Source organism: Pelophylax lessonae (genome assembly GCF_965119305.1).
Source record: "Pelophylax lessonae genome assembly, chromosome: 7".
Taxonomy (NCBI): Eukaryota; Metazoa; Chordata; class Amphibia; order Anura; family Ranidae; genus Pelophylax; species Pelophylax lessonae.
In genome coordinates this window covers 78,774,292-78,786,715 of record NC_138774.1, presented here as the reverse complement: position 1 = coordinate 78,786,715, position 12,424 = coordinate 78,774,292, and the positions used below count along the sequence as shown (strand labels likewise).

General features: G+C 43.1%; 1 protein-coding gene across 1 annotated transcript in view; it reads left to right on the top strand.

Moving 5' to 3' along the window:
* The window catches only part of LOC309560167 (galectin-4-like), a 63,561-nt gene that overhangs the window by 20,697 nt on the left and 30,440 nt on the right, over positions 1-12,424 (top strand). The window contains exons 2-3 of the mRNA XM_082263731.1: positions 8,409-8,497; positions 11,220-11,424. Coding sequence (XP_082119857.1) covers positions 8,409-8,497; positions 11,220-11,424 — 294 coding nt within the window. The remainder of the gene's footprint in view (positions 1-8,408; positions 8,498-11,219; positions 11,425-12,424) is intronic.

Here is a 12,424-nt window from a genome sequence, read left to right as displayed (position 1 = left end):
CTACCCAGGGAATTCTGGGTCTTTGAAGAAAAACGTGGTTGAAGAGCTGAATTCCGGCATCTTTGGTTTGTTTTGTTTATTTTATATTGGTGATGGGAGAAGGGAATGAGTGGGATACTCCTCTGGCTCAACTAGGTATAACTGGGACACTTCTGCAGAAAAATGCCTGTTAGCGCTGTCTTGACGCCAGCTGGATGGCGACCAACGCTTACTGGCACTTGAAAAACACTGAATTGCTGAACTTTGACTTTAACACTCTGGTTAACTCAAAAGATCCTGGACTGTAGTGAGACTTGACTCTTGACACTCTGTTTAGTTCAAAAGTCCTGTGAACAGCTCCCTTCAGCCCTTCACTGACTGAGGTAGCTCCGTGTAACTGCTTGTGCTGCTGCAACTCTTAACACTGTACACTTAACTCATCAGGGCCCAACCACTGGCGCCCTCTGTTACTCTTCAGGGTCCTCTCACTAGGCACCCCCTCTGAAACTTCAGGGTAACACTGGTACCCCCTTTACAGCTATCTAGGTCCTGGAACCCTTGGACCTTCACCGGAACGGTCCCCTCTAAGCTAGGCAGACCCCCAGGGGTAGTTCACAGTACTCACGAACTTGGAAGGCTTTCCTGGAACTGGACCCCTCTTTCTCCGCTGGTCCTTGGCACACTGGAGCCTCTTTTCAGCTCAGCTCTCTCTGTACTCTCAGGCAAGCTGCACGAGACACTCGATCCCTCAGACAGGAGGAGAGACTCTCCCTTCTGGGACTCTGCTTCCCGCCAAAGACGCTGCGTCATGCGCTCCCCTCAAACTTATACATCCCCCCAGGATCCTCTGCGGCAGAATCTGCCTTCTGGGGTAGATACAGGCCTGAATGGGCCACTGATTGGGTTTCCTCCACTGCCCAATGAGAATTCTCTCATGAAGCCAGTGGGGAAAGTCCCCTCTCAGCAACCACACCTGGGAGACATGACAGCCCAGCTGAAAATCATGGCCCTGCTGTTAGGCAGCCAAGGCCCACCGTGCTTTTTCCTAACACCTACCTTGTAGGGTGCTACATCATTATAGCCAAATCCATTATAGCAAAAAATAAAAAATAAAAAGCCACGCTTGTTAAAAATAAAGTGAACGAACCTCAATAAACATTGATCAAACAACAGTACAAACATCATGATAAAATATAAATAAAAAAAGAAACCGTAAAAAGTCCACATGAAAAAGTAGTAGCGTAGACATTCTTTAAAAAAAATATTACGGTATTCATTAGGGATTCCAACACCAAAATCTGTAGAAGCTCCTTCAGTGACACCCACCACCTCAGTTATCAGGGGCGCTTAAACAGGGTACACACTAGTAGAAAATCTGCCGAAAATTCCCGCCCGATGTGAAATCCTCCGATTTTCGCCTAGTGTGTACACAACTTTCAGCAGCCGATGCCAACATTTTCAACGAAAAAAAACGGAGGGACAAACACCAAAATGTTTTTCGTCCGTCCCCAGGCGACCGATTTTCGTTTAATGTGTATGCAGTACGTCCGTGAAAAATAGGATATGAAAGACCGCGCATGATCTGAAGTTGCTGACAACCTGGAAGTCTAGGAACAAATGTGCCAAAAAAAAAGAAAAATCGGACGAGAAATTTCGTGAACATTTATGCACTGTCGACTAAAAACGGTAATGAACGCTGAGAAGACAGAGAAAAATCGGAGGATATTTCGTCCGATTTTCGTCAAGTGTGTACGGCCCTTTACCAGATCCTGTTGACCCTCTATCGCTAGAGGTCAGACGAGCTTTAATAGTAACCCTCAGTGGGATAATGTAGATAGATATGCCCTCCTAAGGTCCCTGACTCCCACTACTTGTCTCCAGGCCAGCTGTATCAATTGACATGGAACAGTATATTTAGGGAGAGATGCTCCAATAGTGTAAAATTGCTTAATCTCTTTAATAAAATAGTTAAAATTGCACTTACATTCTGCATGTAGTAATTAGACTTGTTAAAAAATTATATTTGCTGGCAAAATATTTTTTGCTATAATCCAGTATAGAACTGGTAAAGCTGATGGGCACAAGCAAATGCTACTCTATGGTCATTGCCAGCTGTACAGTTTGCAGCATCCAGCAGCAGATCCTAGTATCTCTTCTCTGGAAGGTTCATGTTCCTTAATCAACTCATCTTGTATCTCTCCCCTTGCATTTCTTGCCTCTAGTTACACCCGCCTTCATCACCACCAACTCACACCAGCAGCCATCCCTTCATGTCCTTAATGACAATGCTACCACTGCACCCTTTGCAGTTCAGATACAGGAAAAATTATTTCTCAGAGTGCCACACCTCTATTATTATTATTACGAGTGAAACCGACATCCAGCCAAAAACAAGCAAGCCGAGTTCAAACACAAAGAAGTGATCTGTTTTACTTTTCAAAGTATTTCAAAAAATCTGTTTTGCCAGATCTAGGCACCTTTGATAGACAGCACAGCCAGGTCCTGGAAGTTTATTAAATTCATATTCAAGAACGCACCTTTAAAATGGGCAATGAAGGGACAACAGCACACTGGTAAGACCACCCCCTCCAGTTAGTATATCTGCACTGTGTACAGCAGTAAAGCCCTACCAGGTTGCTGCTGTTCAGGGCATCAAAGAAAGTGAATATAGAGACAGATCCAGATACTTATAGTAGATACACTTCGAAATTAATGTAATAATTTCAACTCCAGCTGCCATGTAAATCACACTTACATTTCCAAATGGGAAAAAGACCTTGGGTGCACTAAAGACAGAGAAGAATTTGGTCTACAATGGCCTCCTTTTTTATAAATATGCTCACAACTGAATCTGCCTTTAGGCTACGTTGACATGTGGGCGTAGCGGATCACGGGCAAAATCACCGCAATTCTGCCCGCAATCCGGAATCATTGCAAATCGCGGGACGCCTGTGCGATGCCCGTGATTTGCGATGTTGCCACGATTTCCCCCTGCCGAATCGCAGTAACATCGCGCAAACAGAATCGCGGGATGCATGACACCCAAAAAAGGTACAAGAGCTTCTTTTGGGCGTCATGCGTCCCGCGATTCTGTTTGCGTGACGTTACCGCGATTCGGCAGGCGGAAATCGCGGCAACATCTCACAGCGTTTGGGGTGCCATTGCAAAACACGGGCATCGCATAGGCGTCCCGCCATTTGCAATGATTCCGGATCGCGGGCAGAATCGAGGTGATTCTGCCCGTGATCCGCTACGCCCACATGTGAACGTAGCCTTAAGGCTGGGTTCACATATATGTGAATTGGATGCGTTTTACACTGCATCCAATTCGTATAACATGTGAGTGTGACTGGCTTTCCATGGAGCCGGCTCACACTGGTCCGGGGCAGCTCTGGTGCGAATTTGAAAAGGGTCTGAAGGAATATTTGTCCTCCATTTTGTCTTACCAACTCCATTTTGTCCTTTCAACTTAATCTTATTACTAAAACCCTAGACTCAATTTAATTAAAAAAACATATATCTAAGTAAATGCCCTAGAAAGTTTCCAGGACGTTACTCTCTGTGGTCAAACTGACCTTAAAAAAGCAAGTCTGTTTGAAGTAAACTAATTATGCCTTATCTTAATCTTTTCAACAAGTCTGATGTAATGTCAATAATAACTATGCCTTAGTTTAATTAACTCATATGTAAGTACGTGACTTGAAGCACGTAATGGTAAACTGCTACTTTTGTATTAACTCTGTTTAAGGGACCTCCCCCTTTACTTTCTCTATAAAAATTTTTGTATAGTGTGAATAAACTCGATCATTCTGTGACATCGTCTGTCTGTGTGTGTGGGTCATTGATGTTCTCCCAGATATCTGAAAGGAACTTTGATGCCTAGGGCCATGCGAGTCTGAATTATTGTTGAAAAAATAGGTGCGCTAAACAATTTAAATGAATTACCAAAGTGACACATGTGCACAATGTAAACAATAAATAAACATATACAAATGACAATTTATCAAGGTGATGGTGATTCAGTGAAACTGCAAAAACTCATATGAGTGCAACAACTGATAAGAGTCCATAAAGTAAAACCTTGGATTGCGAGCATAATTCGTTCCGGAACCATGCTTGTAATCCAAAGCACTCTTATATCAAAGCGAATTTCCCCATAAGAAATAATGGAAACTCAAATGATTCGTTCCACAACCATTTATTCATAAGTCCTTCAGTTTATAGTCCATATAAAAAGATTATAGCATTGCGATAGGTTGCATAAAATGTCCATCCACAAATAGCCACTTCCACAAGGGGATTAGAAGCAAAATCCAGCAGGAGCTATAGAGTATCAAAGAGAAGAGAGGCGCCTCTAAGTGTAGCAATATGGTTCCATTTAATGAAGGTACAACAAGTAGCAACTCACATGGTTGATGAATAAAACAGGCACATCTAAGTATGCAGGCATCCAGGGTAAAGCTGTCCACATAGACTATTTTCTGCACCGCCAGTTGGCAGTCTGTAATCCTGACTGGGAAGAACACCCTGCAGTAAAGAGATCTGAAAGCGAGGGGCAGCATGGAAGGGATGACGTAGATGGCGGTGCGGAGGATGGTCCTATGCTTTACCCCGGATGCCTGAATCCTTAGATGTGCCTGTTCCAATCATCAACCATGTGAATTGCTAAAAGTTGTACCTTCATTAAATGTAACCATATTGCTACACTTAGAGGCGCCTCTCTTCTCTTTTATACTTAGCTGTGACTTGAGGCTACTTGTATATCAAGACATCGCTTGTATATCAAGTCAAAATTTATTTGAAAATTTTGCTTGTCTTGCAAAGCGCTCTTAAACCAAGTTACTCTCAAACCAAGGTTTTACTGTAATGAAATTGTGAGGGAACTTAAAGTGATATTTCCAGTGCTGTGAAATAAAGATTCCCACCACCGACAGGCTTTCCTCCTTACCAGATGAGATAAGGTTAGGCGCAGAGTAAAACTCTAATCAATCGGTTGGAAAGGAGGAAACTTCCACTGCAATTCCACCCTGTGGTATGATGCAAAATGGCCTCTTACCGGATGGCATGTATATCAAAGTACAGGAGATTCTCCTATGTGGATGTCCCTTCTGTTGATCGGATACCAATACTCTCCTCCGCTACCAATGTACGTCCGTATTCTTATTGACTCCCCGAGGTATCATGTGAGGGACAAGGAATAAGCGGACAATAGTGTAATACCCCCGAGAAAAGTTTATTGATAAGGTTATGCACTTACATAGGTTGCGGGAAAACGAACGACAGTACCGATGAGTCCGCCTATGCCCAGCTGCAGATCGGGCAATGCGTGACGTCTGTGGCGGCGCGACACGCCTCCTCTCTGACGCGTTTCCTCTGACAAGGCTTCTGCTGAGATAGGAGTGATTTTAGTATATTTATAGTGGAAATTGTTTGATAGATACGAGGGGGGCCCTGCCAAGTAGGCTGTATGGGGCCCCATGATTTCTATAAGCAGCCCTGAATGTAAGGGATTGTAGCCCTAATCACCCATGGAACCGCCTGCAACCTGTTCTATAATAAATGAAGGACAAATTGCTTTATTTTGACATGTCCACCGTAAAGAGAAAAAAAAAAGCCTTTTTTTTCCACACTGCAGTAGGAAAAGAGAACTGAGTCTACCTGTTTTTTATGGGCCACGCCTTTTTTTTTGTTTTGATAATCAAATATCAAGTAATTGCATTATTCCTTATTATGAACAAAAGATTCTGTTGGGAAATTACTCTCTTGACAATAATTATAGGCAAGCTGACGCTGAGAGATGATTAAAAATGCTGCAGGCACAACTCGCTACACGGTAATATACCAATGACTCAAGTAGTAACGTCATGCTGTGACCTGTACAGAGCTTTAACTAAAGTGCTGGGTGCAATTCCAGCACTGTGCAACAGACATGTCATACACAAAAGAAAGCAGGTTCCAAGCTGGGATTAGTTCTAATCTAGAGATCGATGAATAGATCCGGGTAAAAAACAATACAGGGCTATTTTAGAGATTAGAGGAATTTATGTTAAGAATTAGTCAACCAGGAACTTGATCAAAATGTAACCGTAGTAAGACTAGAGAGCACAGACGGTAGGTCTTGTCCAGACATAGGCTGGGTCCTCCCTGTATTGCTTAACTGCAGCAGAAAAAACATTAAATCTCCTACCCTGCCAGAAAAGGCTTTGCTGTGTTGCGGAGCTATGTAAATCCCAAGACTGGATTGACAGCAATACAAATCCTTTGGCAGGAAGAACAACTCTCATATATGTGTTTCATCTATGCATTTACCTGTTTTCCTAGAATTAAGTGATATTAAATGTTACATTTTTTTTTTTAAAATAAAAAAGATGTTCCACTTCCCTGCTCTGTACAACAATATTGCACAGAATGGTCCCTTACTTTAGTGATCGACCGATATCGGTTTTTTGTTGCCAATACCGATATTTTGGTCAATGCATATCAGTGTCGGACAATATTTTTGTACAGTTAAAAACATTTTTTTTTTTTTTTTTACTCTTGTGGAGAGATCTGGGGGTCTGAAAGACCCCAAACCCCTCCTCTGCACTTAAAAGCATTCAAAACGCCAAGTTTGGCTGTTTTGAATGCTGTCATTTTTTTAAATCTGGCGCCAGACAGTACCCGGAAGGGATGTCATTCATGACATCACTTCAGGGTTTTTGCATGGAGACCCGATCAGAGCCGAATGCGGCTTTGATTGGGTCTTCGGCAGGCGTGCAGGCTGGTTGCCGGGGTCTCCCGGTGGGACGGGAGACCTGGGCGAGCCACAGAAGGTGGCGGGAGGGGGGGGGGGAGTCCCCTCCTGCTCCTTGTACTGACAGCCAAGCGGCTTCTCAGCCGACCGGTTGTCATTACAAGACAGCCAACCATCGGCTATGGACGCTGATACCGGAGTGATGCCTCTAGCTGCAGGCATCACTCCGATACAAGCACTTTCCCGAAATATTGGCAATATCCATCACCTTGGTGGCTGATTCTGATATATCGGTGAAAGTGCATATCGGCCCTTGATATATCGGCTTTGCCGATAATCGGTCGATCTCTATCTTCCTCTTCTGGTAGTCCTCGCCAGTGCTGTCAGCCTCTCCCTGCTCTGGGTGTCTCCTTAGCAAGCCAGACGCTACAGAGGCATCCGTGCATGGGCGCTCCTGGGCCGGAATTGTGTTCACCCGTTGACACACACAGCGCGGACAAGCCACACCCACACACCCTCGTCACAGGAGTTTGATTGATAGCAGCCGGGAACTTTGGCTCTCACTGACCTCTGTGTCTTCAGTTAAAGCAGAAATGGAAAGGAGTGGTGCTGCAGGCAAGACAGCCCTGGAGCAGTGACAGGATCCCAGTAAGTGTTTAGGGATGGGGGATGGTTAGACAGAGATGTATAGTAACTAAGTAGAACTACTTCACTACTGTACTTAAGTACCGAAAGGCGGTATCTGTACTTTCCTAGAGTAGCATTTTTTTCTCCTACTTCCACTTTTACTTCACTACATTTTTTCAATGATTTCAATACTTCTACTCCGATATTTTTTTTTGTGCTGCATAGTTACCCGTTACAATTGTAAAAATTACCACTGCCAGAACAGTAGATGGCAGGTTTCATGAAGCTCAAAACATGTGTATTATAAGCGCATACGAAAGTAAATGCTACTGTATGTATAAATAAAAGCTGCATTTGAAATAATAAAAAACAATATGATGTTCAAATTTTTGACTTCTTTCTTTAATAACTACATAACACAGTACTTGTACTTTTACTTTCAGTACTTGAGTAGCATTTTTTTTTTCAAAACTACTGGTACTTTTACTTTCAGTACTTGAGTAGCAACATTTTTAAAAAAACTACTTGCAATACTTAAGTACAAAAAATGTGGAATACTTTAGTACTTCTACTCAAGTCACTTTTTGATCGAGCACTTCCACTTCTACTCAAGTCACTTTTTGATCGAGCACTTGTACTTTTACTCAAGTATGGGTTTCGAGTACTTCATACAACTCTGTGGTTAGGACAGGTAGTGGGCATTTTTCTAAACTTAACCCAGAGAATGCATTAAGGTAAAAAAAGAAAACCTCTATACTTTAGAATCACTTTAACGACCAGGTGCCTGATAGTCAGATGGGAGTTGTCCCCCCAAAAGATGTCACAGTCTGAGTGAACTGCTGGCCACAGACTAACCTATGGAGTTGTGCAGCAAGTGAATGAACACGTAATTCAGCACTTTGCATGAAGTCACTGCACTCACTGTGCAAGGTCTTAATTAAAAATCATGAATTGTAAATATGGTGCTTAGGAGCTGCTATGTTGTACGCCGCTGGCCTGGACACTGGCTGGCCAAATCGTATGGTCAGCAGGGTGCTGCTTACAGTAACCCTTTCTCTTCTTATTACAGCCAATACCCTATACTACAATAATTGCTGGAGGGCTGCGAGTAGGAATGTCTGTCTTTATACAGGCCACACTTCCCAAAGATCATAAGAGGTAAGAATACTTATTTACTACTACTACTACTGCTATGGCACTGCCTTTGTTTTACAGTATAGGCTTTTTTTTACTCTCATTTTCAATGTTGGAATTATATTAAACCCACAATTTTGTAAGAACATTCAGCTAATGATTTGATCAATTAGTGACTATGCAGCTTTTTTTTTATCATTTATTCCTTGCCTATGTTCCAATTTAAGCTGGTGCCATAACTGCTGCCTCAGGTTTTCTGCTTGCAGCATCCTATGGGACTGGAGTTGTGTCTCCCTACACTGTGTACATCAATGGAAACACTCCTAGCCTAAGAAGGCAAGGCATCCTCGTGCTCTTCCTTCCTCCCCTTACCTTCTTCTAGGTAACAGACTGGCTCCAGACTGCACTGTCCATTGTTAAAGCGGAGTTCCGGCCTGAAAAATAACATTTAGATAAAAATACCCCCGGGACAGTCAGGGCTAGTGCATTTCAGCAATGATAGCCTCTGAACTGTCCCCGGGTTCACTTACCTTTTAGAAGAAATACTTACCTTGAAAATGTCTTCTCCAGTGCTGCCATCTCGGGTGTGGGCAGCTGAAGCCAGGGCGTCCTCTTCGGCGTTCTCTTCTGTTCCAGAATGCCCTGCACCGGCCCCGCTCGTCAGTTCCGGCGCAGGCGCGTCATCCCTGCACAGCTTCTGATGGATCGGATCGGATGTCAGCGGACATGTCTCCGCTGACATCCGATGCCCCAGATAGATGCATGGGGCTTCCGTTCAGATCCGCCAAAAAAACTGACAGGCGGATCTGAACGGACTCCGTGTGTGAAAGGGGCCTTAATGTTATATTACAGAGTGAATGGGATTATTTGAAAATTATTTTGAGAGCAGCATGGTTACAGTTTTTTTCTTTTGGAAAAAGGTTTAAAACCATATGAATAAAATATAAGCCTTGTTGGCTGCACTGTCAGTGTTAGTTGTCCCAACCCTCTAACTGCCACTTTTGCTGGACAGCTTGGTCCACAAGTGGAACTAAACCTTGAGAACAAAAATTTGCCAGCAAATAGGACATCATGGAGGTACAGAGGACAAGAGAAGGCCTTATACATGACACTTCCAAAATATGCTTAAACATACACCATCGGAAGAATTAAAGTGATACTAAACAGACGCTGTTTAACCACTTTAAGACCGAAAGGATTTGCCCCCTTAATGACCAGGCCCTATTGTGCGTTTCGGCATTGCGTTACTTTAATGGACAATCGCGCGGTCATACGACGCTGTACCCAAATAAAATTTATGTCCTTTTTTCCCACAAATAGAACTTTCTTTTGTTAGTATTTGATCACCTGTGCTATTTTTTTTTTTTTTTTTTTACACTGGCAGGGAAGGGGTTAACCCTATGGGTGATCAAGGGGTTAACTGTGAGCCTAGGGCAGTGATTCTAACTGTGGGGGGGCATGGCTTGTGGAATGACCATAGAGACATGTGATCCTTTATAGAAGGATCACATGAGCTCTGTGATCATCCCAGGGAGAAGGACGGTCGGCTGTGTTTACAACAGCTGACCGTTCTTCTCTCTTGCGGGTTTCAGGCGGCAATCGGAGCCGCCTGACACATGCATCAGCTTCCCCGCTGCCGAGTGGCACTTTTTGTAGCTGCTGACTGTTAACAAACACAGATACGGCTGGAACTCTGCTTTAGTTTACACTGTCCCTTTTATTTCTGTATGTGGATGATGGCACTGTAAAAAAACATCCAGGTACCCTTTTTCCTTAATCTATATACAGCTGTCACATGACCCAGATCTTTCCCAGCCTGTCTGCAGGGAAACATAAGCAGGAGGAGATTCTAGTCTTCTGCTGCTAGTCACATGTTCAAAAAAAAAACAAAAAAAAACAGCCTTTCGGAATTCAGAATAATAAAAAAAAATGAATAAACTTTTTCAAATTGTCATACAAATACTGTATACATTATATTTGAAATCAAATCTTTGTTTTTTTTTTTTGCAATAGCATGGTGGGGGCAGATTTCTGCCTGTCACAGACTGTGTCATGTCCGTCCAGTCTGTGTCTTAGAATAAGAGGGAGGTGATTCCTCCAATAATTTTCATGTAATATCCCACCCAATTGTGTTTAGATGGTTAGTGGGCATGGAGGAAGGGAAGGGAGGGAATGGGCTATCATTTACCACTGTATATACACCCACATGTGTGACTCTATAGTCACAAGGGCTGCTCAGATGTGATAGGGAGGAAATGTTCTGCATAGAAACTCACTGAAAACTGAGCATGTGCAGAGTTGCCACCACAGCAGCAAAATCCCTAGCTGAATTGATGACATGAACAGAAGGTGGAGATAGCGAGCAGAAGAATCAACCAGGTTTTTTGCAGAATACAGAAAACTAATCTCGTAGTGACTGAGTATGAACAGCATGTAATACACCATTTATTGATTTTTTTTTTTATGATGTGGGTTTAGTGACACTTCAATTACAGTGTCCATATCTGCTCTTCTCTTTGCTCATAGCTCACAGATAACCACTGAGTTTACAAGCATGCTAAATCCATATTGTATACATTGATGTAGTACCATTGTTTTCTCTCCTTGGTCTTTCTTGGGCCAGCTACTTTCTTATTTTTCTGTCCATAGTTTAATCATAAACTACACAGGTCCCCCATAATAGTCATATTTAAGGAGTGCAATTGTTTCCAGACAGCATTTTCTACATTCTCTTCTTTTACTTTAGGTTTACTGTTAACTTTTCTGCGGCTGAGGGTGATGAGGCAGACATTGGCTTACACATGAACGCTCGATATGACGGTCGCGACCGGGTTGTCTTTAACTCTCGCCAGAGTGGGCAATGGAAGGATGAGGAAATGAAGAAAGACATGCCATTTAAGGCAGGAAAGGCCTTCAGTATGCTGTTTGAGGTTACTCGGAACAACTACCTGGTGAGATAAATTGTGGTATCTAACCTATACATACTGAAAAAGTGCAAGGGGTAGTGACCATGTTTAGCAACCACTTAGATCTTGGATGTGCTTATCATATCTATTACAACAATTATTACTGATTACTTTTGGTTATTGCATGTTGCACACAGGCAGGATGTTTCTGTTAGCAGACACTTTTCAAGAGCCAGATTGAACGTGAATTAAAGAATCTGTCATGGTCCACATGCTAATGATCTAATTATGTAAATATTTGACTGTGGTTTAGTCAGTCCAATTTGCTAACCTAACCTAGTCTAAAATGTTTCTAAGGTAGAATACTGAAGTTTGTCAGCATGTGCAAGAGTAAGGCCAATGTCACACTAGTGATCCTGTTGTTGGCGAGAACTTACCAGCAGCAGGACACTGCAGAGCAGTAAAATACTTACAGTACCTCTTATTTTTATTAGCAAGAGCAACGCCATGCTCACTCAGCTGGCAAGGGAGTGATACATACAATCAGGGATGAGCTCAGACGCGTTTGGATACAAGTATAAACCCACCTGAGCTATCCTGCCAGAAAGCTGCCAAAGTGGACAGCCAATCCTAGGCAGCAGAGGAGGCATTCCCTGTTCTGCAGTTGCACGTATACACTCTCCTTGTATATGTGGGGCAGGACAGTCCTCCACCACCTATGATTGGCTGTCCACCTCAACAGCTTCTGGGCAGGATAGTTCAGGTGGGTATAGACTGATGCCTGAACATGCTTGAGTTAATCTATACATACAACCAGAAAGTATTTTGCCTATACATTTTGGAAATCCTTTCGCTTTCGAGTTCTTTCTAGAAACAAGTCCACTATTGTGATTCTTGTGAGGCACACTTGAATCCTAGGCCCAGACTGTGCACTAAGGTTCAATTTCTGCCAATATCAAGATAAAGCCACACAAGGGGCTGGCATCTTTTGGCCCAGGGGGCGGGGGCAGCCCCGGGGCTTGTGGTGCATCGATTAGGCCCCCTT